General features: G+C 45.9%; 1 protein-coding gene across 7 annotated transcripts; it reads right to left on the bottom strand.

Annotated features, from left to right (window-relative positions):
• Positions 1 to 1,682: 1,682 nt before the first annotated feature.
• Positions 1,683 to 26,278, bottom strand: camk1b (calcium/calmodulin-dependent protein kinase Ib). Of its 7 annotated transcripts, none has more exons than XM_053867876.1 (14): positions 26,224 to 26,264; positions 25,194 to 25,206; positions 21,574 to 21,687; positions 10,921 to 11,106; positions 9,050 to 9,181; positions 5,657 to 5,731; positions 5,048 to 5,186; positions 4,844 to 4,970; positions 4,712 to 4,787; positions 4,536 to 4,648; positions 4,392 to 4,470; positions 4,241 to 4,328; positions 3,285 to 3,372; positions 1,683 to 3,215 (listed from the first exon to the last, which is right to left on the bottom strand). In XM_053867876.1, the coding sequence occupies exons 2-14, from the start codon at positions 25,202 to 25,204 to the stop codon at positions 3,151 to 3,153; spliced, it is 1,293 nt and encodes a 430-aa protein (XP_053723851.1). In that variant the 5' UTR covers positions 25,205 to 25,206; positions 26,224 to 26,264; the 3' UTR covers positions 1,683 to 3,150. The 7 variants fall into 7 exon arrangements, with proteins under 7 accessions (XP_053723851.1, XP_053723854.1, XP_053723853.1 ...); XM_053867879.1 differs by lacking the exon at positions 26,224 to 26,264 and adding an exon at positions 24,724 to 24,807 and having other exon boundaries at positions 25,194 to 26,217; XM_053867878.1 differs by lacking the exon at positions 25,194 to 25,206 and having other exon boundaries at positions 26,224 to 26,278.
• Between the last annotated feature and the right edge of the window lie 529 nt (positions 26,279 to 26,807).

Genomic DNA, 26,807 nt, shown 5'->3' with positions numbered 1-26,807 from the left:
CTTTTTTCATCTGTTTTCTTACCACAGACATTTCTTTTTATCCAACACACAAAGAAAAGCTCAACATTAGAGTCTGTTTCTGATGTCAACTCTAGCTCAGGCGGAAGGAGCTCTGAGCTCTGGCTGGAAGTGAAGTGTGAATATATATATATATATATATATATATATATGTATAGTGTGCTTGTGAGCGGATCCAATCCAGGTCACTATGGGGGAAAATTTAATGTCCATAAGTGCACAATTGATGACTTTGCATTCCAGTAAGTGACACCTGAGGGTTTGCCCTCGAAGACAGGAGATGATCTTTCACCTAGTCAAAACCACTCACGTTAAATCTGAACTGCTGTTGGAAACATTTCTTTCTCATGCACTCCACTTCTGCTGACAGTGTGCCTTCACCGACCAGCTGCCGGCAGTTTAGTCTTCTAATGGGCCGAGTCAAAGTCCTAGTCCAGACCAGTATCTGATCCATCACTAATGCAAGTAACATGGACGTCACTTTTCTGGCAAAGATTGGCTTGAACTGGGATTTTTTTTTTCCCCTCTGACCTCAAAAGTGGAGCAATCAGTGTCTCGAACTGCAGCAGGAATGTTCTCCCTACGCTTCACTCCTCTGTGGTGTCGTGAGCACACGATGCCTCCAAGCTGAGATTCTCACTAGCTTATTCAAAAGAAGGATATTCTGTGATGAGGAGGCTTGTTCTCGATGAGATCAGCGGCGGCTGGGGCTTGCGGAGATGAGTCCTCACCGTCTTTATTGTTTAAAGAAAATATTTCAGCACGACGCTTGGAGCAATCTGTAACCAAAACAAAAGAAAAAACAAAAACAGCTGTGACACAAAACAAAAGAGCTTGTTGGAGCTTTGTGTGCGTGAGATTCAATACAAAAACAGAGGCGCGTAGATGTTCCTCACGCTGAACCCGACGATGGAAGACATGTTTTTGGTTCAACAGCTGTAATGTGACCCATGTGAGTCTGGTGACCAAGTGTGGATTTACCAGCGCCTTCTTTCTTCCTTCACTCATCCATCTCTCTCCTTCATGGAACGCCGCAGCCACGGCCCCCAGCTGGCCGTTGGAGCTCATTGCACTGGGAATGCTGACGTATAATATTGGAGAGTGATCATTTTAGCATCATGTGGGATCCGCATTCATCGCAGTGTGGTTGGAATGAGAGGCTCGGTGGAGGTCTGCGCTCTCTGGGAGCCTTTCTGGTTTCAGTGATAGTTTCTAATGAAGTCAGGTCTGTATCCATCCAACCAGTCAGTAAAAATATGTCAGTATTTCAATGTTAGTCTTTGTCTAAGACAAGCTAAGGAGTGATGTCACCATGCGGTTATGTTGGTGTGTGATATCTCTTTTAGCATCTGGGTTTTGGAGTGCGCGGAGCACAGATGAGGATGATGGTCCACATGTTTGTCAGAAGATGCAGACGATGAGATTTGTATTACTACTAGCCATTGTGTCTTGTGTTTTTGTTTCAATGACAACGTGTGATAGCACTAATGTCTTTATACTTGTGTCTATCTTTAAAATCCTATCCGGATCGAAAGAAAGAAACAAACCGAAAAGTTACATGTTGTTTGGAATCCACCAAAAGATAAAGCAAGTTCTCATTAAGGTAGCGTCTTTAGTCCGAAAAAATGAGGAGAAAGAAAAAAAGACAGAGACGAAACGATGCATAGGCATAGGATTTAATGCTTTACAAACAAGTCACTTCTCAACAACCCATAATGCATTGCATCTGTGCACGTCACTGTAGCCCCAGCAAAATAAAAACATTTATAAAAAGGCAACATATTCATGGTAAACAGGTCACAACAATCACACTGCTCCATTGTTACACACTGAGGTTGAGAGCCTTCATACAGCATTACACTAGAAACACACAATCACCATCTTTGTGCAGAGAAACAGTGAAGTCTTCAGCGGAGTTCAGTCCTACAGGGACCAGGGTGTTGCAGTGTTGTGTGTGTCGCAGGTCTTTTTGGAATTTTACAGTCCTGACTGGGCCACCTTCAGCCGACGTCAGCACTTTCATAAGACCGACACTGAGGTACTGACTGCACCACTGTCCAGATACACCACAGCCACAGGATTAGTAAGCCACGTTCTAACACCCGCAAACATGAACCACCGAATGCAAAAGGAATCACCTCAGAAGAAGTCAAGGACAAGCATCATCTGTGACATGTCATGCAAAGTTCAGCACCAGAAGGGGGCGAGAGAGAGCTACGGCAGAGAGAGGGAGGGATGGAATGGAACTGAAGCTAAAATCTGAGGTTCGCCGACCACTTTTGGACCCACGGGCACTGTGGGGAACCCAGTTCTGATGATGAAAGACACCTTCAAGCAGTTTGTCAGTCTTTTAATCCAGATGATATTGAGGATAACCCGGCTGGACTCAGCTCTGAGCCTGGCTGTGCTCTAGAGTTGCAAAGGAGAAACGCTAACGTACATCAAGTGTCAGTGCCCAGTACTGCAAATCAGAGAGAGACGAGAGCCGGCACAGCCCATCACACCGTGATCCTGAAGGCACCTTAGACAAGAGAATCCCTGCGGGCGCAAAGTCAAGAGAAGGAGGCGGAGCCTTTCTTTCCAAAAACTGTTTCCTCACCGCATACAAGGCTACGTCGTAAACACAGAGGTGTCGTTGCATAAACCAGTCAGTGATTGTCTAAAAGCTTCTTTTGGGACACGTGATGCAGATAGGTCACAAAACAAAGGGGTTCTGCAAAACCACCCTGGTTGCTCTGCTTTTAAACACGCTGACTCGCATTACTGTCGACATGCAGCTGAGAAAGGGGGACCAGACACCACGGACGAAAGAGCACAGGCCGAATAAAAAAAAAACAAGTCAGAAGAGGAGAAGTGGAAAGGCTCCGTCCTGCGACTCAATAAAACCACCACCCCTGACAGAGCACAATATCACCATTCTCTTTAACAGAATCCTAATCTAGAAGCCCAGTCTGGAAAAGAGAGCCACTCTGGAGGTCGCCCCCTTCAGGTCTGTCTGAGGCTGGACAGGCTGGCTCCCCCTGCAGGCCAGAGGTCGGTACTGTGTTTCCCAACCGGATGAGGGGGGCCGCGGGTTCCTCCGAGGGATTAAAAGTGAGACGTCACTGGGATGAGACAGAAGCGTGGAGTGGATCACACTCGGCTGGTCGGGTGGCACCGGAGGCTGCAGGGGGAGATCGAATCTGGGGCCTCATCCTCTGCAACAGGGGGAGGAGAGAGCGGCGTCAGAGAGGTCCCGCTGGGACACGGCGCTCTTGGGACTCTACCTTCTTGCAGGGCTGCCGCACCCTCCTGAGTGGTGCCCAGCTGCAGACGCCTCATGTGGCGGACGACGGCCGTGGCATTGAAGGCTTGCTACAGAGAGACAGGTGAGTCAGCAACATTACCACCAGGCCTCCCTCTGTGTGAGTCGCTCGCCTCTGTTGCCACCAAAGTGTTGGACTCCTGAGTGACACCACCCACCTGGCTGGTGTTTTCATTCACTGCTGACCCACTCATACTCAAAGGTCAAATGACCTGGGACTACAGCTAGTCGAGACTAGGACCACTAGGGAATCCAGTTCCAGTGAAAGCATCTCAGTTCCTGACGTAAGAAAGGACTGAATTGCCACAAAAACATTTCACCCCAGGCATCGGTTGTCCGATCACGGAGCTGGGCAATGATACCAAACACCGTCGGCGCCTGGACGTTAAGCTTATTGCTGTTGTTTGTTTTTCCTGTTTCTTCTATGGTATGGACCGGAACTTACTCTGCAACAGTGGACCCATGTCTACAAATTTGCACGTACATGTGAGTATTTCATGGAGCTGTACACACACCAGAGACCTTACGAGACCACCAAACTGCAGCCACTAATGAGAGAAGAAAGCCCTTTGACTCCTGAAGTTGAGTCGTGGTGAGACTGAGGAGCTGAGGAACTGAGATGCTTTCACTTGAACTTGGTCTTCCCCCGTTGTCCTGCTCTCGACTTGCTGTAGTCTCAGGTCATGTGATCTCCACTCCAAGACTACTGACAGACTGAGTATGAGTAGGTCAGCGGTGAGGAAATACCAGCCAGGTGGGGGTTTCACTCGGGTGATCCTGGTGCAGAGCAACCTTCACTGCAGCAACAACTACACACACACTTAGTCTGTAGGAGGACAGTCTGACGGTCACACCATCAGCAGAAAGCTCCTTCAGCTGAAGGACCATTGGACGGATGTGGAGAGAAGGTCTCCATACCTTCCACTTGCTCTTGGCAAAGTTCTTCTTGATCTGCGCACTGACGGACTCGTGGATGTTCTTGTCAAGCGCTGTGTCGCCGGCGATCCTGACACACACAAGGGAAGGAATGAATCTTGGCGTGAGGAGGTGGGGTGGGTCGGGTCAGTACCAGGGATGCTGCAGAGCCTGCTCGCAGGAGTAACGGACGTGCGGGTCCTTCTCCATCAGGTGGACGATGAAGTCCTTGGCTGAGAGAGGAGGGAGAAACAAGCTCAGTCGTGTGACAAACGTCATGGGGCTTGTCTCGCCTCACCCGAGTCTGAGATGTCGTCCCAGTACGGAGAGTCAAACTCGTACTCTGCCTTCAGGATCTGCTCGAACAGCTTGGCATCGTTCTCGTCGTAGAAGGGGGGGTAACCGCACAGCCTAGGAGACACAGTGGTGAGTTCACAGAGCAGCTGGCACCAGACAGTGGCGATGAGCACTAACAGGATGTAGGAGATGACCCCGATGGACCAGCAGTCTACGGCTTTGCTGTAGGGCTTCTGTGCTAGCACCTCCGGAGCTGCAGAGACACTCAGTTTACATGAACACACCACAGAGGCTCCTTCAAAACCTCACCAACATATCCAGGCGTTCCACAGGCGGTGGACATCACACTGCCAGAGTCCTCGATTTTGGAGAGGCCAAAGTCACTGATCATGATCTTGGAGTCTTCGTCCATGCTGTAGTAGAGCAGATTCTCCGGCTGTTGGGGTGGAACCACACGCCCTCATTACTGATGCCTTCTGGGACTTACGTCAGCACCAGACTGCAGACACTGACCTTGAGGTCGCGGTGCACAATGCCCAGGTCATGCAGATACTTGACAGCATCCAGAATCTGCTGAATCAGCTTGCTGGCGTCCTTCTCCGTGTAGAAGCCCTTCTCAATGATCCGGTCGAACAGCTCCCCACCAGACACCCTGCAGCAGGAAGAACCAGAGGAGGAGGAGGTTCACCTGCTCAGTGGGTGTGGATTCATCTGATGACGTTTTTAAATGGATGGAAGATGCTTGCTGTTACAGCTTACGACCACTAGGTGGTGACATTACTCTGATAACAACAATCGGAGCGCTGATCCGACAATGACGGAATAAATAGCAGATAACTAAGCAACAAGCAGATGCTGGTACTTCATTCATCTTGTTTGTAAAGCTATATTTATCGTGAATGTACCCTTGTAACAATATACATTTTCACACATGATACACTTCCTTCCGACAGACCATCCCCGACCCTTGCGCTAAGATGAACGAATGAAAGTATGAATGGATGAATGGATGGATGAATGGATGAGTCTCGCTGGCAGGCTGCAGGTGTGTGACCAAACTCTCCACTAGTGCTCTTGAGCAAGCACATTAGTGGGAGCATGAGTGAACGGAGGAATACTCACAGCTGCATGACCAGGTAGAGGTGCGATTTACTCTCAAATATGTCCTCCAGAGACACGATGTTGGCATGTTTAATCCTGCGGGAGAAACAGACACGAGTCCACATTAAACCAGCAGAGAGTCTCTGTGAATCTGAGCTCTGCAGCTGGAGTCATTAGTGTCGCTGACCAAACCTCAGTAATTGGCTCAACCCTGAGCCCCCTGAGACCCGAGGTGCTGAGACACAGGTGAGAATGAGTCACCAGATCAAAGCTATAGCGAGGAACCTTCTTTCATCAAGTGGTTAAGTCCCTGTGATCCAGACTGCTAATGGACGTGAATTTGACAGACATTAATAGAATTGAAGGAGTATTTCTTCATTATGGATACAGAATCAACCTCACAAAGAGCCCACAGATATGTGGCCGCCAACATTTACTGTCCGAGTCCAGAATTACTGTAAAATGTACTTCAATAAAATGCTATCATGTGACGGAAAAGGCGGTGTTCTGGACCTGTGTGTGTTGTGCGAGCAAGTGTTACTGCTGTCCCTGATCTTTAAGGTGCTGGACTTATCCACAGATGCCGGCATATTTTCTAAATATCGTTCAAGACTGAATCTCCTTTAACATAAACAATACACCGATGAGAGTTGTGGTCCTCAGACTTGGATTGTCATCAGAGCCATGATCAACTGGGGTTAACATTACTTAGTTCCGTGTTACACTTTGTCATGACCTCAACTAAACATATGGCATGTGTTTACTCATCGTTGATCACCATGAAGTCCGCTTAATTCAGTGGACCGAAGAGTCAACATGTCGCATAAGTCCGCAGCGTTGCTCGCACGCACGGACCAGGGCGACGCTACTGCCGCCATGAAACACGTAAAACAAAAAACACCCCGCTTGATATTTCAAGGAGGATCACGGAAAAATGCATGAATTAAAAAAAATAAATGCACAAGAGACATGCGCCGGACGTGAACCAGCAACCATGTGACACGCTGGGATGTGCTTTCACCACATATTTGTAGGATGTGGCTATTTGTCACAACACGGTACAAAATGTGGTTCTTATTAGGCTCTAACTGGTTGGCTACCCCTGTTTTAGTCTCAAAACATATAATGATGTTCATGAGCAACAATTTATCAAGCAGCAAAATGTACAATAGTGACAGGCCTAGTTGGCGTACCTGTCGGTACCACTGGTTTCACACAGTGATGTGTGAGAACCATCTCCTTCTGCACTTCACATCGATCCACACTGCTTCACTCAGAAAAAAAAGGTTAACATCTGCCCAAAATCAACTGAAGCAATCCATTCAGTGGTTGTTAATGTTTTTTTTCTGAATGATGTTTTCCAGGGCACATCTTGGCTCCAGTGCTGCAGAGTGTCTCAGTAATTCCTCTGCTACTAATGCTCGGCTTGTATCCAGGCATCTGCAGGAGTATATATAGAACTCAGGAGCCTTGGGCTTCGGCGTCCATGTGTGCTTCAGACAAACACAAAAATGAGGACGTCTGCTGAGTTTTGGCCCTGCAGTGTGTCACAAGGTGCTTCAGTTTCAGCAGCATCGGCAAGCAGCTCGTCCAGTTAAACCGCTGGTTTGGGTGGAGCGGCGACAACACGAAGGCACACTCTCCATCATCCACACTGGAGGTCAGCCAAAGCTACGACAGCTCCTACACAGGACCCAGACTAGCAGAGCCCACTGAAGGATAAAGGATGAATGAAGCCGGCACGTGTGAAGAGGTGCCACGTCCCACGGTCAAATGTGTTTCCAAGCGTGGATGTGACGTGTAACCATTGACACGCTCCGATGAGTGGACCCTGCGGCCGTCGCGTCTCTCCCATCTTACTCCGTCAATAGAAGAGACAAGTCTGTTTGACATTTCAGGCGGTGATAATGAATCTCCTTATAATCCAACAAAAGATCAGCACAATCAGGAGCTGGATTCTTCTCTGTCAGCTCCATATAATCCCGACCACGTGTCTCCACAAGACAATGCCATTTCCCTCCTCACGACAGCCCTCTTGTCAGCCAGGCAACTCTGCCCTCAGTTCACTGACACTGCCAGAGCATCACTTGATACCTGTGTGAGCACAGGAAGGAGAAATCCCTGCCTTCAGTGCTCCTCCCAGAAACACAAGAGGAACCAGGAAACCGATGCTCAAGCTGGAGTCTCCAGAGACGATAATAGCCAAGGATAATAATAATAAAACTTTACCTCAATAGCAACTCTCAGAACACCGTTCCCAAAGTGTTTCACGGACAGAACAGGGCTTGAAAAAGAACACACAAGAATGCTGACCCATGGAGACATCAGTGAGCAGAAGCTCATAAGAAAACAGGATGATATTAGAAATAAACAAAAAGAGCTTTTAAACGTTGGATGTCGTGTTTAAGATGGATAACGCTCTGCACCCCAAGACTGAACCTTTTGGGGTGATCGACTTGAGAATCTTAGGGTCCTGGCAGCATGATTTGATTTTGAGATATTTGAGTCACGTTCATCATGGTTTAACATCATGCCAGCCTGCGAAGACTAAGACAAAATGAGTGTGGCTACTGACCCTGTTCCTGACTATGAAGAAGTCGCAGTTTTCAGTCATCATGGCACCAGTTTAGATCGGCAGCACTGTATTTTATCCACGTCTGAATGAGACAACTCTCATTATAACTCTCACTATGGTGTGATGTTGAAGTCACTTCTAAACTGAAACTGCGTCAGAAACCGATTTCGCCGATGAGTCTTAGAACGCGTGTGAATGGAAGTGCCTCCAACACCCGCTCTCTCCTCTCCACCTCAGACACTTGTATACTGGCCAGTTGTATGTCTGCTGTAACCTGGGCAACAAGAGCTCTAAAAATAACTTGCGATGAAGATCAGAGTTTTCACAAGGGCCTACAATCCACCACAGATACAGACCAACGTTCCACAGAAGCTGATGCTTAGCTTAGCTAGCTACGAGTCTTGGTTGTTTGAATAGTGGGTCGTTTCAGCCACAGACAAGGAAAGAGTCTCATTTTTGGCCTCACAAAGTCAAAACAAGTTGTCACCAATAATGTATTTTCCACGCCTTCCTCTACACGCGTGCATTTCTTTGTAGCTGCAGTGTGTCTATTTAATGTCTGAGCGGGTCGTGTTCTACTTCTGGAAGGGCTCCACAGATGTGCTCTATGAAGAAATGAATGGAGTCCAGAACGTTGACCCAAAAAGAAATGGAGGGCTGCTGAAGACGATCAGTCACGGAATGATGACTGATGTGAAGGAGGGGTGGGCTGATCAGCCCGGATCAACACTCATGTGACATATTTGTTGCATTGTCCAAAAGAACAACGAGCAGAAGCTGACCTCCAGAGAAGGCTGTCTCACACACACTCTGCACACGGAGCAGGGAAAGACACTTACTTGTGCAGAACTGCAATTTCATTCTCAATGCTGTTCTCTTTGCCTTCTAACGCCTTCTTTGGGATGCACTTGATGGCCACCAGTTTCTGGGTCCTCTTTTCCTCGGCCAGGACCACCTCCGAGAAAGCGCCTCTGAAACACAAAAACACCACAATTACACACAAGAACACAGTCAAACCAGCAGGTTTGTAAAGTGTCGGTCACTCTTGGCTCATCCATTGGTGATTTCACAGCCTCACCCTAAACCTAACCATCCAAAACACATGGCTAACCTTAACCAAACTTAAACCTCATTATAATGACCTTGTTGGGTCCAGCAAAAGGGGCCCACAAAGGCATAAGGGCCCGAAAAGGGGGTGTTTTCCCCATACTTGGTCCTCACTAGGATAGATAAACTAAACACACACACGTTTGTTTAGCTTAGTTCCTCAGCCTCTCACCCTTAACTTAACCATCGAAAACAGGTGGCTAACTTTAACCAAGCCTCTAAACCAAAATGTCTTCACAAAGCAAAATGTCCTCATAGGAAGGTGGCTTGTCAAGGCTTGGTACTCACAACCTTGCATTGAACATATTTTGTGAAAATTTCATCCAAATCCGACCACACCTTTTCAAGTCATTTTGAATACAGACAGACCGACAGACAAACCAAGGCTGTCAAAAACATAACCTCCTTGATGGAAGCAATGAAGGTCAGCACAGAGATAAAGGACCCAGCTCCGGCGTTGATCGACATGTTTCTCTCTGAGCAGCTTTTCCCTGCAGAGGAAAATGCTAAGCGAAAGCAGGCCGACTGAAGCAGCAAGACATTTTCCCATGACCCGTTCAGAGTAGTGGCACATGTTCTGATGATCTGCGGGGCTTTGGCATAGCTCCAGGAATATTTGAGGGAGCTGAAGTGGCCTGAGACACTAGGTCCTGAGGTTCTGGTCCAGGCCCAGCAATTAGAAAGATGTTTATAATCAGAGAAGAGTGGAAGAAACAAGATCCTGAGTCTGATGAACGGAATCCCAGAACAGCGCCTGAAACTGAAACAACCACATAGACAACCGCTGTAGCAGTCGGTCATAAAAGTAGAGGGACAACTGAGGGCCACAGAGGGAGGGACAGTGTTGAAACATTCCAATGACTTCATCCTAACGCAGAACATCTGGGTCTCGCAGGCCTCATGATCAGACCTACCGAAGATAAACACAGCTTGGTTAGGTTGAACTGACTCTTAGCATAACAGAACCAGTCTCCCTATCAGTATCCCTAACGGGACCTGCAAGCTCCGCCCTTAAATCTCCATCACTGACTTTATTCTTTTGGAGTTTAGATGGCACTGTTTCATTTTATCTTGTCAGGGTGCCTGTGTTTTTCTGACTCACTGGAAAGTGTTACATTGATGAACCATTAAAGGCTCTTTGACCTGCTAAACAAGCACCTTATTGAACTTTCCCCATTTGCTACACAGCGCACCCCCCTCAGCTGCGCCCGACCCTCGCCGCGGAAGAACCAAGGCGAGTTTACAGCAAACAAGTGCGCCGATGTGAAATGACAACTGTCGGTGTGTTTCATTGATGGCAAAGGGAGTGGCACAAAGATGATGACACCAACAGAACACTGTGTTTGGAGAGTCACACTCTGCTTGTGTTTGGACTGAAATGACCAACATCTCACAGCAAGCGCTTTGCAAACATTTGGCTCATCTGTTTGGTCATATCTGGAGGATTTGACCCGACATTCCTGGACCAACCAGGTAACTGCGGTGAAGTGACACCAAGAGGTTCACACACAAGCTCCAACATCAACAGCTCCACTGTGTGTTCTGAGATTATCATAGAAGGTCAGACTCATGAGATCAGTGACAACCAGCTGGGCAAGCTCACCTCATCACCACACTCCAATTCTGAGCTGCACTTTTCTCTCTCTCTCCTGATTTTTTTCTGATTCCAGGCTTCACGCTGGAATCCTCACAGGTTCTAGGTTGGTCCTTCATGTTGGGGAGTGATGGGGAGGTTTCTATGTTCCACGTGTCCAACCATTGTTTTGCACGCCTCTCTTTCCACTTTTTCCTAAATGTGTAAAGGTTTGACAAAAAAAAAAAACACGACAAGATGAAATCACCTTCAGCTGGGAATCTCCTGTTGTTATGCCCGCCAAAAAAGGGCAAGCGGAAAAATTAGCCCTGGAAAGACCATCTGGTCAAATCAGAGCCGAGTGACGCCCAACTGTGGTTTGGCTCAGTCCGATATCAACACAAGATCCACCTGCTCCTTCAAAAAAAAAGCTGACCATTAGACAGCTCAGATTGGAAGACTGCCTCCACAAAAAGAATCACGGCCCTTGTGTTTGTGAACCACCTTGTCGGATTGGTTTTAATGCAATATGTCTGTGAAGGTCGGTGGTTGTGTGGAGCCCATGCAAAGGTCCACCTCGAATTGAAGATCAGAGCTGCTGCTATTTTTGTCACCAGAATGAGGCTAAAGAAAGAAAGTGGGGGAACAAAGCGCCACCTTCATGGAGCAGATGACTCTCTCAGCATGAGCGTTGTCCCACTTTGTCTATTTACATCTTCATGTTTTTGTCTTCTCTGTGCCACTTCCCTCCTCCTCAACTTAATAATTGAAGCTTTTAAAAAGGCTGTGCTTCTTCACACATCCACAAAATGTTGTCAATAGTGGGAGCTAAAATATCGATTTTCACCAAATCCAATTCATATCAGCACAGGTGGTGACAGATCGCTTCAAATGATGCGACTCCCACAGGAATCATCAACAATTACGTTTCATTTGAATTGGTTTTCTGGAGCTTAGTATGTTACTCTCCGTAAACAAGGGATGCACCGAACATTCAAAGAAATAAAGCAACATTCACCTTAAAGTGGCTTGCTGTTGGAGAGCAAAAGTAGAATTGGAGTTTGCAAATAAGTGTTCAATTCAATCTAGAGCCTTCTTTTTACAATATTATTTAATAGGAAATTTAGTCACATTTTCATTATTATCATTATTAGTAGTAGACGTAGTATCATTTAGAAAAATAAAGCCTGAAATATAAAAATATGTCCAAAAATCATCTAAACATTAACTTTCTTTGACAAACATATATGTAAATATGTGCTTAAAATGTTTTCAAAATATAAAAATAAACCAGCAATGTACATTTGGTATTACAAATTATTTGGTATTCGGCCAAGCATTTTAAAGTTCCTTTGGCTTCAGCCTCAAACTTTCAATTCGGCGCAGCCCTACCGTAAACAAAAACAAAAACAAAAACAAAAACGTGTGCGACTGCCCCCCAAGAATTTGCAACAGCCTGACCCAACTGTCCCTGGTCCGAGGTCCTCAGCTGGACCTCATGTACTACGTTCCACGTCTCTTCTCACTGCTCATCCAATCCATCTGAGTCTGGCCTGCATAACTTTGTCGTCCTGTGACACTGGGTTGAGAGAATCAGTCATTTTGGATCATGTCGACTGGAAGCCTATCAATCAACGTGAGGCAACTCTATACTATTCACAGGACCCTGAGCATTTGAGCCTCAGCATGACCTGATTCACACAGAAGTCCCTGCCTCAGCACGGCTCAGCTCAGAGACAATGATCCTAGAATCCACCCCCGCTGGGCTGCCTCTGGAAGTCCATTACAATACGCAGAACAATTATCAAGCTACTTATTGTGTATTATGCCTGCCCTCTTCCTTTGACCACAGTGAAACACTCCTCTGGGTGTTGTCACTTAAAAAATGCTGAATTCTTGGAGAATTTCAGCTTCCCATTTGGCACAATGGCACTCCAACAATTTTGCCGAGGATCAGATGGTGTCAGTGTTTCACACCTGATGTCCAACTCTGAACTGTTTTCCCACTTTGTGGTTTACAGATGGACAAGTTTGCTTGCGAGGCCAGTGAGAGACGAGGGGGAGGAACTCTGGAAGACTCTCAAGTGTTTGTGATACAAAACAAGCAACAATTGGCGCTTCATGTTTCCTCTGCTCTAGTTTCCCTAGTCTTTCAACATGGGCAGTTTTATACACAATATATAACTGCATTTCCTGAAGTAGAGAAAAGCAGAAAAGAAAAAGAAAACAAAAAGGAAGATTGACTTTAGAGGTGAATGTTTAACATGCTTTCCATAGCTTCTATTGCTGCTATCCCCTTATTCCACTTATTTTCTATGGTTGCTTGATTTTTTATTTAAGTTTCTTTTTCTTTTTTCTTCTTTATGTTATTCTATTGTTAACTGAAATGTGATGTTGAATATTATTTCCTTTTTTTGATGGTTGATTTTTGTCATAGATTCCTCTTCATGTTTTTTTTTTTATGACCGTCATGGACATGAATAGGGTCAACCAAGTGTTTTCGTCCTTTCAACATCTAACTTGCGAGTGACTATGCTGGTGGAAAAATGTACTATCTCATGATTTGATTCCAATGGCTGCCATTTGAGAGCCTTAACTGGTGACCGTTCTTCTAGCCTTGAGGTGAAGCTGTGGCACAGCTGTCAGTGAAGCAAGGCAGTGAGTTGCGGGTGATGCCTCGCAATATGAGCGTTTGCCTTTGTGGTGTCGCAAAAGCGCTTGACCTTATTTTTGCAATGCTTGCACACTGCATACTTTGTCTAGCTCTGTGTTCCTGGGCCCAAATGATGCCAAACTCTAGCCTTTAGCAAAGACCCCCATCCCCATAATTCTTCAATGCTTTCATGGGAGCAAGCGTTCCACAACAGGCAGACCAGTGACGTACTTACCGTAGCGTAATTTTGATTTTTTTTTGGGACATTTTAAATAGATTGTGAAACATAGCAAGTAGGAATTGCGATTCTTGTGTGAATCATTTTTGGCACAGCCCTAAACTATTCTGCCGTGTTTTTGCCTTCAACTGCCGACTTGTCTGGTAGCAGATTTAAAGATTTTTGCTGTTTTGCTGATGTTTTTTTTTTAAGTTGTGAAAGAAAACACTCACAGTGACAAAATCACACAGTCCAAATCAGTGGTTGGCTACACTGATAATTGGAGCAGTAAGTGAGGGCAGGGACTGGGTCACTGCTCAGGAGGACTCGCATGGACCTAAGGGGTCAATCAATCTGCAATATTGATTTCAGATGATTCCACTGCCCGCTTCGTCAATCTGCATTCCCTACCTCTCACAGCTTCCCTCCAACTCCTTGAGACTTAGACTGCCAGAAAATTATTCCGGCTTGTAGAGGCTTGAAGGTAAAAATGTCAAAAGTGTATAAACACGCTGCAGACTGGTTTGGCAGCATGGCTCCAACCGACTGAACTGGTCTGCAGAAAAAGACAGATTCCCTCGGGGAGAGAGAAACACAATAACAGCACAAAAGCCCTCAAACTCTGACATAATGATGAAAACAAAGCCAATACCACACATGACACGGAGCTGGAGCGCAGAGAGGCGAGGTGACACGCCGAGCTAAATATAGTGATGTAATCCGCACAGAGATCCATCAATAAAATAATCGATAGAGATTTTCCACGGTCGTGACAAACAGTCTGGTGAGCCATTACTGACACCAGTGATTTAGCTCTTGAAGTGAAGCCAAGGGAATCACAGGGGAACCCGCGACAGAGAAATACACAGCTGCATCATGCAGGCTCCACCAGGACTGTTAGACGCAAGTCAGAGCCTCAATGAAGAGAGTTCAGCAGGGATGTTGTGTGGAAGAGTCAGAGAGCAGAGAGAGAGAGAGAGAGAGAGACGGATTAACGCAAGTCACTCTGATGAAAAAGGAGGGGACGTAACGGGAAGAGGGCATTTGTGTTGATTGCAGTGAAATTGCTGTCCCGTGTGTGCATTATTAATCTCCATCTGTTTCCATTACACAAATGTGGCGGCAGTCAAACTCACACAAACAAGGCCGACACACTCAGCGAGCTTTCAACATTCACTCAGTCACTGGAGACATTCTGCAAAGCCTTTGACCCCATTTCCACAAACCAAAACTCTTCAGTGACTTCCCAGCCATCGGCCGTCTCCCTCTCCTGCATCTCCAACCTTCTTGATTCATTTCTGTCTTTCCTCTCCATGTGTACAAACTTTCTACCCTCCCCAAATATGTCTCCAAACTTCTGCATGTCCTTTTGATACCTATTCATTTATGATCATCTCACTCTTATACCCAATGACAACCTCAGTATGTTCATCTCTGACTCCTGAGTCTCACTTCTTCACCACCTTCATCTCAATCTGTCACCCTGATGACCGATCGTACCCACCACAACTGTTTTCATCACTGTATCATGTGCAAACATGAGACTCCCCTCCAACTTCTGTCAGTCTGACCATCACAATAGCACACAGTGGACCTGATGTAACCCTATGCTCATCGCTGAGCACCACTATCCTCATACTCGCCCCTCCCCTGACATCCTCCTACACCACCACACTACCTCTCCACATTGTCGCAGGATTTCTCCAGGTTCACAGAGGGACAGTGCAGGTCTTCTCTTCTCTGTTCTGTTTTCCTTAAGGCAAACTCCTGAAACACCTTCAGGTGCAAAGTACTACAACTAATGCAAGGCAACATACACATACAAACAAACATAACTTCACTTCTTGTCATTCTAAGGTACATGCTTCTTCCTGATCAACGCATTCTTCTACAGGCCACTTTGTGAGGTTAAAGTTTATCACCATGGTTACACAACCAATGACCTTAGACACTGCGTATGGACACGAACGACTGGCTGTTGTTGTCAACTTCCTCTTGGGTGAGAGGTGTTGCTCTGCAGGTTTTACACAACAGCTTTGCACACAACTCGATGGCAATGAGGAAGTGATTTATGCATTTAAGTACTAGAGAGGACAGATTTTCCATGTGAATTAGAGGCCAATTTAATATTATCGAAGATGGTTTCCTGGTCCCATTTTGAAATAAACATGTATCTATTTTTATATATTTTTTCATCTGGTATTTGTTATTTCATTTGTTGCTCATACTTCACACACTTTCCTAATTTCCTTTTAAAAGTCCAAAGGAGAAAAAAAAGTCATAAACTAGGGTCACTTTCACTTTCTGCTCCTGGTGTGCGGTTCATCCAGATTCAGGCAACTCTGGGGGTTTTGTGCAGCATCTCCTGGCTTAGATGAGAACTTGTTTCAGACATGAGAGAGATTTTTCCTTGATATTCTTGTTTAATTTCAGCTCTGACTCTCCCTCTAATCCCAGCCAGATGTGAGCCCTCAGTCCTGCCAGGACGGGATTAGAAGCAATTATTGGTAATGCAGAACAACCTTTCGAGTGACAGTCACTTTTCTTGAACATGTTTTTGTCCTTATGGATGACTATATGGCGACTCTGCAGGAGAGTAAGAGGCAGCAGCTGCTGGTTAATAATTTCTACAGGAGAGTACTTTCTTGAGAATGAACATGTAAAAACTCTACAGATAAGTTAATATTCTGCAAAATGATGCTTCTGAGACTTCTCTCTTGAGAGACCACAATGACTCAGCCTTCCATCCTCTTGGAAGACAGTGAAACTAGTCCGACTAGAGACAGAGCAGTGTGTCTCCTCCAAACCAGTTATCACAACTCAGAACATGTTATCACAAGTTATCAGGAATGGTCTTGCTGGGGCAACAACAGAGTTGCAAAGAGATGAATTTTCAAGCAGGCTAGTAGGACCATCAGCCACGCCACCGCACTTTATCTGATATTAGTGACCCATGGACATCATTGTGAATCATCAGGGAGGTGAAGGTCCATGTGCTGAGCTCCACAGGCCTCAAATGGATGAAGTCAGTCCTCAGAGTCCAACATCAGTTATGGGTTAAGGGCGAGTCCATTAGGTCAAACATGCTTGAATACACAGCTGTGACAGCAAACTACCAACTGCACCTTTAAACCAACACTTGACAGGTATTTGCTCTTCTTAACTGACTCATAGCTGCTCATGTCTCCCTCTCCTTATAGAGCAGAGTAAACATGGGACGAGTCCTTTCATTAGATGAACCGATCATAAACTATCCTAACGCAGGTGTGTGCTGACATAAGTGGATCATCTGCGAAGACCAAGTGGCAACTAATGGAGGCTGGTTTCTCGGGCCTGACGCACACATGACGACCTGCTGAGAGAGTATTAATAGCAAATCACAAAACTTAGTTTCCATAGTGACTATTGGAGTTCATTATGGAAAGTATCTCCTGTTGTTACCAAGACAACAGTCCAGCGATGGCAAGCCAACATGGTGCACAGCTGGGTGATACACTGACAACTGCAGTCCAGCCGGGCACAGGGACCACTGGAAGAATGACAATGAGAGCTTGAAAGCAACGGAAACCTCTTTTCATGTATCCATCAGCCGCGTCTAAACACACGACGTTCACAATTACACGCCGCTACAAAGGCCACACTGTGTCTGCTGCAGCTTTTAACTTCTGTTTCCCGTTTTCATGTTCTGCATTATGATGAATTTCCTCTCACAATCATTGCATCAGTCTGCTCGCCGCCCCGTTCTTCGGAGGCTGACAGACTTCGTCTCACGTTTAATAGTGAACTTAAATCAGACGGCTCAAACGCAACATGAACATTTATTTAATTCCTCAAAGAGCTTTGAGTGAGTCTGAAGTCCCATGGCAGAGCCATTGTGGAACCTGAATGAGGAGATGATGTGTTTCTCCTGGCTCCTCTGAGGAAACACCAAGGTGCTCCAGTGTCAGTAGAGGGACCTCTATGACACGTCCAGGAGACAGGGTCACTGACCAGATATGAACAAAAAGCTTCATTTACAATCTTTTACACCATTATAATTCGCTGTAAATCCGTGGCCAATACAAGAAAGTCAAACACAGCACTGGCTGCTCCCTGCTGAGATAACTGCGCAAGTCATCCAAGCTTCTCAGTACAGTAACTCTGGAACCATCAGTGTGATTTTTAATAAAACTGTTTCTGGCAGCAGAAAACAAGAGTTGATTGACACACATGAGGACTGAAACAGACACAGCTACTGAGACCAGTTCCTGAGAGGGAGGACGCAATGACAGACAACCATCACCTGTAGGGAGTTTATCCAGTAAGAAAGTGATTTTGTTTAAGACAATTTGGGAACGTCGCATGTATGAGTCTCACACAAAGCCAAGCAACACCAGGTCAGTTTCAGTTCAGCTTCAAGTGGTGCCATGGCAGCAAAAATACCCGCCAGTAAAACCAAAGGGTAGATTCCAGGAGAGAAAGTTCAAATGTATCATCTGTTCTTTTAGAACACGAAAGAATCATGTCACAACGGGTAAAACTAAGCTTTGTTTTTCCTGTTATTTTTATCCCGTTAATAACTGACTGCAGTCATCCATTGCTACTGTAAATCCTCTGATCTAGGGGTGGGCAGTTAGTTCCACAAAGGGTCCAATAAAGAGGAGCTTTTCACTCATCAGGTGTCATAGCAATGCAATCGGTTGATCATCAGTTTGTTGACGGTGTGAGCTCCAGTGGCTGGAACAAAAATCTGCACGACCCCAGCACTTTGAGGACCGTATTGCCCAGGTCTCCTCTGAACTAAGAAGTGAGTACAAGCTAAAAGCTCCTGGAACCAAACTATTAAACCAGCATCAGTACTCTTGCCGACACTGGCCGATTTCGCCAGTTACTCACACACGACCAACTACAATACTACCTTGCTACAAGCCATGGATTCAGTGCACTGTGGGATTTTACAGGGCTGTCAACTCTGATGCAAGCGAGGGTGGTCGCAGGCATGTATACTGTATTATGTGCAGCCTGATGGCCGACCTCCCCTCCGCATCAAATCAGCACTTTTTTTCGGAGCTCCACAAGGCACCGAGGATCATGTAAATCACATTATGAAGCACTGGGTAGAGATGGATCGTGATAACTCCCCAAATTGAAGCATGTGTTCCTTTTCCTGAAAAAGTCATCCAATCCCTCTGTAACTTTTCAAATTATTTTGAACACAGACAAAGCAACAGCGTCGAAATCATGACCTCCTCTGGAAAGGTAACCACCATGTATAGTTTATGACTCAGTTTAAACAGAGATTAGATGCAGTTTTTGATCTGAACCAACTGGTTTCAACGCGTTGGCTCTCTCACCAACCAGTTACAGAACTACCAGCCAACAACAGAAACGACATCACTGCTGTAGTAGAAGTAGTACAACAACAAATTAAGCAACTGAGAGATTTGGGAGTCAAGAGTGCAACGGGTCGCGGGTCGTTGTCGCTGAGGCCTCACTGTACACACGGCAATCCTGGACTGACACGGATGTGCTTGTGTAGAAAAGGTGTTTCTGACAAAACACCTTAGATAAACATCCTGTCTTGTGACACTGGCACAACAAACATAGTCACTTCAGGGTTTTTATGGTGCTGATCCCTCCTCCAGTAATTTATTATTCAGATGGAGTGCAAACTGGAGCCCAGAGAGCTCCTGCTAATACGGAAAAGCTTTCCTAATTCAGGGTGGATAATGGGAGTGTTTGAACAGAACCGCCATGTTACACTGCCGGGAAAGAGAAACTTGTGTTGATCGTTTCGCAGTTACCAACTGTTCTCAGAACAGCTGTCGTTGGCTCAGGTTTGTTCACTCTAGTGAAACCAAAACTCTGATGACAAGTGAATTACAATCGAGATTTCCACCTTTCTCTGGGAGCAAAAACACCACTGGACTTTGCTTTACAACATCTTCCGACGTGACTCGTAATGATAACACACTTCTGATAATAAAAAAAAAAAAAAAAAGATGTTGGACTACGGCTGAGGTCCAGTTCTGCTGGACCAACGTCTGGATCGGGGGCCAGTAACACTAAACTGACTGTTGCAACACAGAGACACACGCTAACACATAGCAACACAAACCCTGTTTGTAAAAATAAAGACACGTGGGAATCAGGGGCAGAAATTATAAGAACTGTTCTCCACTGAAATATTGACACAAAGCAACAATAATGAAGCCATGTTGTATAAGGGTTTTGCAAGTGTCAAATAATTTGTCACTGAATGATGACAGGCAAGCTGTGGCCCCATCGCAAGACTCAGGTGAGAGCCACAACCTCCTGGGGAGTCCATCAAGCTTAGGGAGAGTGTGTCCAAAAGACAGACTGCTCTGTCAGATCTGGCTGATGTGAACACAAGAAACTGCGAGCAACATCGGAACAAACTCGTCCTGAGAGGAATCAGAAGGAGTCCAGAACATCCGTTCTCAATTCTCCAGCTATTGGGGTCACATGAGTGGCCACGGAGTAACGTGCTGGGTGGAGATAAAGCATTCTAACCACAGGGCTCTAATCTTGTGGATATTAAGTTGGAGCAGAAGCATAAACAGGCTTAAAAGACACCAGTGTTCATCAACTGACAAGCATGCAATCAATACAAGTCGGCAACACTGTCAGTAATAAATAACATTTGAAGGGGAACATGGTGGCGTAAGTGGTTTAGAGGGTTTTCCTTAGACACTGAGAAACCCGGCAAGAGGACACAGTCTAGCTGTCCTCAACTTCCTGTTCCTTCCATTTATTTAAAAAGAAAACTGTGCAAATACCAGGGCACCAGACTCAGCTTGTATTTTGAACTGTATTTAAAACTAGACCTGTGTGCCAACATCTATGGCACAAAGATCAGTGTAGATGCGACAAAACACATTTTAACAACTGTGTCCAACAGCAGCTAGAACCCTAAATCACATTGAATTCAATATTTAAATAGTCCCTCCCTTACACAGTTCCAATTATTAAAAAAAAAAAAAAAAACACGGGCGGATGTAAACAAACATGGCTGACTATTTTTGTCACTCTACAACCTGACCGTGTGGAACATATCATCAGCACACACACAAAGATTCCCCATTTTTACCTCTCAGATGCCGCTCATCCAAACGTCCATCAGTCTCTGCCCTTGTGAGGATTAACAAAATAAAAACAACGACATGATGTCACCTCAGAAGTTTTTTTTTTTTTTCAAAAGTCCTTATTTCCTGTCATGTTGTTCCAGAATAAAAAATAATAGCAACTTTGACGATGAAATCCTGGAAGGACTGACTATGTATTCAAAGAGACAAATACACAGATAACACATTGCATGACTTTGAAAAAGCAATGTAAGCGTACTAGTAACATCACCGCCGTGGGTCTTTTGCTGTTGTCTCAGCTCTGCTGTTTTGGATGTCAGGTCAAAGGGCCACTCAAGCACAGAAATCAAATGAACCATCACCAAGTTTGAGAATGCTGGAGCTGAAGTATGAATGATTCTATGGTGAATTCATTTTGACAAGAGAAACAAAACATCAAAAATGCCAGATAAAAGTGCTAACGGTCAGTAACCCATAGCTTGCTCTTTCGACCAACAGTCACAACTAAGCACAGTTTCACTGACTTCTTTCCACTGTATCCATACTGTTTGGCTGCAATAATAACTGAAGTAGGATGTGAGTAACAGAGACTTGTTCTGCAGCCCAGTCAAACAATCACAGTCTGGATGGGTTTCCCGGCTTCCCAACAGCTGTCCCAGTGAAAAATTCCTCCAGAACGCAACTTTTTCATCAACACTGAAAAAGTCAACCATGACTGGTGCACTTACGTCCCCAAGACATCCTTGAAGTCGTACTTTTCTTTCACGTCTGTGGTCTTCTTTTTCCAGGCTGGACACTCTTCACCCAACGGCATTTTCTTATTGTGTCGGTCCGGAACGATACTGTGGAGGGAGAGGAGAGCCGGTGAGAACATGCTCACAGTCAGTTGTGTTTGTGGAGACTAAACAGAAAACAAGGAACTTAGCAAGCTGTTACACTAGTGACTTGCAAAATGACCCCCCCCCACACCTCCTCTACACTCTCACTCACTGGATGACCTTTTTAGCTGTGACTTAAAAAGTCAGTGCAAATGTCAGTGCAGACTTTATGCTCGCTCCTGAGATGTGCATATCAGAAGTTTAAAGGTTCCTAAGTCTCTCTGGAAGAAAGAGGTCAGTTACTACAGGACCTGTGTGGCAACAAGGTTGGCATTTGTGGTGACTGTTTGTTAGTGGAAGGCTGCCCTTATTTTTCAATTTTGTTTCCATAAATTAGCCGAGAACTAATAAGAGTTGGTTTTTAATGAACGTTTTGGGGGTCACAAATTCACGTCAAAGAGGCGAGAATGGCTCAGCAGACAACCACTCTCTATTTTTGGACATTTTTTAGCCATAGGAATTAAAAGTAGTTGCTGAGCTGATTATAGCGGGACCTGTGTTACAGTTCTCTTCACTCCAGTTTGGAAATGTGCCTGATCACTGTGAGACAGACAGCCTGTCACATTTCTGGGCAACTGTTTCATGTCAGCAGAGCATTTTCCTACACACTCCCTTTTCCTATATAACTAGTGACATTTTATGAAGAAGGACAAGTGCATCTACAGCTTTTGTCTGAGTTAAGTTTTGAAGCACGATATGCAGACATTTTTAGATTCTGACATATTTTCATTCAGCTTGTTTTCATGATTATAAAGAGTGGAATTCAAATATGCTCCACTTATTGCTATGCAGTCAGCATGTGCTAATATTGTAACATGTTCACACTGCACCTCTTAATTCTTGCACTTGAGTCTCTAATGAAACACTGAAGCCAACTCTAGGGCCTCGTGTTGTGGCAGTGCTGAAGAAATGACTACTACTAACTCGCGGTCTTTGATCAGGACAATGGCGATGTGCAATAGTTTCATTGGAGAATATTATGCAGTTAACATGTGCTGTCATCCAGAGGAAGGGCAGAAGAGAGCGCAGGCTGGATGGAGATGACTGACAGATGATCTGTGACGTGATGAGTCAGGACTCTGAGTCAGAAGAATCAGAGATGAAGACACAGAGGTTGTTAATGGGAGGGACTGGAAAGGACCAGATCAGAAGTGGCTCTATCAGAGGGACAATGTCAAGAGGTTTGGCGACAAAGTCAGGGAGGACAGATGGTTTGTGGAGAGGAGAGACGGTGACTTTTATAGAGCTAAAACACATGATGGACTGAATGATGACTGAACGCAAAAGCTGTGCGTTGGCATCGCAGACGTGCAGATCTCCAGTCAGATGTATAAGAGAACTATGATGAAACCCACATTTAGGTTACTAGTTACTTGAGAACCGCAGCAAAGAAGTGTGTATTCTGACAATATCTCCGAAAAATATCGACAAAACAGGATACGTATCACAGCATTTCTTGTGCCTCTAAGAGCGACTTCTCTTTCCGTCTTGTCCCTTTAAAAGGCAGGTTCCAGCCGAGTCATGGTCAGCGCTGAGGTCATTTTCCATTTATTCAATTTTGGGTTGACGTGATCGGATCCTAGCTTGCCATGCACAGAGGCCAGCAGTGAGATTTATGTTCATAATATCTTTGCCACCTTCCAGCTTGATAGCAGAAAAAACTGTTGCCATGCTCAAGGCAGGAGGAGAGGGGATGCAGGGTGACCCCGGCTGGACCCATGATGGAAGCAAGAAGCCAAGCTTTTAGCAGTTTCAAGGTTGTACATCTGGACTTATCTCGTTCTCGTTCAGCAATAACCGCTGCCCTACTTCTAATGAAACACTTGTTTCTTATTAAAAACGATTGTCTTTGGACTGCGCAGGGTGAGCTAATGTTCCCCATGCATTTTCTTCGTGGACTGGAGTTTCCCTGAGGCTTTTCAGATGAGGCTGCTCAATTACCAGCAGGACAAGAGACCAAATATGCCGAGCACCCAGTGTCACAGGTGGGTTCAGGGAAACCAGCTGGACTGTTTTGTTCTGGTACGACTTGTTTTTCCCGTGAAACTCTCTCACACATGTTTGTGACATTCAGAAAGTTACCCTCAAGTATTCATCGACCTATTGCTAATTTAGTGGCTCATCAAAGTGTGTACTCATCGCTGACGTCATCTGTGAGGAAAATAGTTGAATCCATAGGAGTCTGGACTCTTTCTCTCAGAGAAGACTAGCCAGTTCTCAGAATCTCTACAGGACTCCTTCTTCTCCTTCCTGGCAGGGAGGAGGCCCTGGGAGAGACCCAGGAGACACTGACAGATGTCCGTTCTCACAGGCGTATTCGGGGGCTCAGAGAATTACAATAACTTTTTAATGCTTTTTCGTCACACTAGTATGACATATAGGGGTCAGAACACTGAACCACTACCACTGCTTAGACTGTTTACCAAACTCACGCTGGTACTCCATAAACAACTCCTCCCAGATGATTAAAGTGAAAGTGCCCGACCTAAAGATCACAGTTCCAGATTTAGATCGGCGAACTGTCGCGCTCTGAGAAAACAGCATCAGTGTTACTGTTGTTCCAACATCGGCGTGCACCAGAAGTCAGCAGTGAGAGTGTTCACTCACAGACCTTGTCATCTGTACACAGAAGTGACTCCAGACCTGCAGACTAAAATAGCCCCGCTCATATCAGCACGCCTCTCCCCGCTTTTGTTCCTGCTGCCTGCACCTTCACTGTGATGATGCAATGACTCTGCTCCAGTGGGTACACTTGCAGCTTGACTTCATCTGAACATTAATTATTTTCCAATTAGTGTGAAGAAGCAGTGCTTCCCTCCGAAATATGAAGGGAGGCAGGTCAGACCAAGCCAGACCCATGAGTGACGCTTAATGGGGCACAAATGAATCGCACATGTGCGCACGTGCACTCAAGTCGAAGCTCGCAGGTGATAGCAGCATCTCTCTCAAGCTGCCACAACTAATGTCACAAATCATCTCCATGTGTGTCGTCATGGAAACCTGTCGGAGCGGCTACGGAGTCCAAATTGCTTGACAGAGGGACCTCAGGTGGCAGCCAGGATGGAGATGTTCTGGCTACTCTGGCTACGCAAAAGTCCCAGAAGAAAATATGGTGACAGTCATACATTATTAATCCTTTTTCTGTTGAGATGAATTCATCTAGGCATTGTCAGAAAATAGCATTTAGAAACACCAGCGGAACAAGAGTGAAACACACGGGGACGGACAGTAGAGAAAAGAGGACAGACGCATGCAGGTGAAGTGAGACTGAAGGAACAGGAGCACAGAGAGCCGCTGAATGTCCACCAGTGACTGCAGCTGACAGCGGCCTGGCACTGGGACAGCCTCAGAACTGAAGTGAGGTGCTGCAGTCAGGAGGTGTACAGGACCAAAACTGCATTCCCAAACAAGAACGTAACATGCAGCATTCACCCCTGGAGAGTGTACACAGAGAGAAGTGGTGTACTCACTGGTTTCCCATTCCTGTGATGAGCAGTGGACAGAGAGAACACACACACACACACACACACACATATATATACAGACACATGACCACAGTTAAATGAGACAAATGATGTATCATAACAGCATTGTTAGACACTAAACACTGACAGATTCAGACACATGGACAGTCTGAGAGTGATAACAGAAGGACGCCGCTACAAGATGGCTCTCGTCCTGTCAGTCAGCAAGGACAAATATTGGTACCGGCTCGCCTTTGTTAGATGACTTTACCAACTACCTGTGGCCCACATCCAAACAGGGAGACGACACTGCCGAGAGCACAAACATGTCACCACGGGCGCAGACTCTGGACGCCACATCTAGTGTGTGTAGATCATACAGCTCCTTATCAGACAACTGTCGTGTATTTATACAGCATCCTCCAGCAGTTCAGGATATACAAAGGCTAAAAATATTACTTTCTTTCTATTTCTGTCCTTCAGTTTGGTCGGTTTTCCATGTCCACCCAATTACAGAAGTAAAGAGTCTAAACTTCCATCTCCCCAGACACTTCCTCCTGACAGTCGACAACTCTCCAGTGTGTCCCCGGCCGCATCCCAGTTGCCGGACTTCCTGACACATTCATGACCTCTGGCTTCTCCCGGGGTGGGGGACAGTGTCTCCACTGTGAATCCTCCTGCTGAGCGTTGGGAGCTACTTTTCTCATTATACTGTTGTTTGTGCTCTTGCTCTGGCTGGGTTCCACTAGAAATATGACATACTGCTCACTGTATCATCGTTCGTTATTTTAATAATATCGATGAACCCACATGAGCGCCAGAACCAGAAGTGTCTGCAGCTGAATGAACGCCTCCCATCATCAAGTCTGGGTCCCAACATCTGTCTCACCCCTCTGATCTGTCAGCCGCGCGCGAGAGAGCTTCCTCGGGGATGAGACTCCGGAAGCCCCGGGGAGAACGGCATCCGTTCACCACATCACAATGTCAGAGTACGCGAGGAGGAGAACGGAGTCACGGTCCCGAAGAAGCGTCCTACCTGCGGGCTCAGAGAGAGGGCGGTCCAAGCAGCGCGTCCGGCTCCGTCTGCTGACAGTCAGGACTAAGTCGGAGCTTCCTACAGCGGCAATAGGTCCGTGCAGGGCGGGGCGACACATCGACCAATCACAGGTGACAATGTTATAGGCGCCTGCTCGGCACTGACAACTGATTGGTCGAGTCCCCTCCATGTGAAGGCGCGTGGACGACCGATAGGTTGTACCACCACCGGTACAGATTAAAGCATTAACGCGCACAACTTTCCTGAGGAGCAGATACTTGTCTCCTCCTTCAGGCCGCCTATACATGACGGGGACGCGATGAGGTGCCGCTCAGGCTCGTGGCGAGGTGTTCGCGAAGTTAAAGGATTATATTAATGCGGATAAACTGTTTGCTTGATTTATACTGAAGTGCATTGCAACGGATTCACAAGACATAGTTGGATGCCATGTTGGAGGCATTCAGGGGAATACGTTGACTTGGATGAGTGTAAACTGTGCGGTGGAGACACGTCAGAAACCATCGAAATCACTCCAAGATGTGATGGTATACAGAGAAGAACATGATCCAACGGAAAGGACGCCA

Source organism: Synchiropus splendidus, chromosome 6 (assembly GCF_027744825.2).
Source record: "Synchiropus splendidus isolate RoL2022-P1 chromosome 6, RoL_Sspl_1.0, whole genome shotgun sequence".
Taxonomy (NCBI): domain Eukaryota; kingdom Metazoa; phylum Chordata; class Actinopteri; order Syngnathiformes; family Callionymidae; genus Synchiropus; species Synchiropus splendidus.
This window is presented reverse-complemented; position numbering and strand designations above follow the sequence as displayed.

Coding starts and splice junctions, on each gene's coding strand:
- camk1b (XM_053867875.1), bottom strand. CDS start 25,306: ATGATACATCATTTGTCTCATTTAACTGTGGTCATGTGTCTGTATATA. Junction 5,187..5,656: donor CTCTACCTGGTCATGCAGCT/GTGAGTATTCCT, acceptor TTCCTGCTGCAG/GGTGTCTGGTGGGGAGCTGT. Junction 4,329..4,391: donor CAGGCTCTGCAGCATCCCTG/GTACTGACCCGA, acceptor TGTGTGTGTCAG/GATCGCCGGCGACACAGCGC.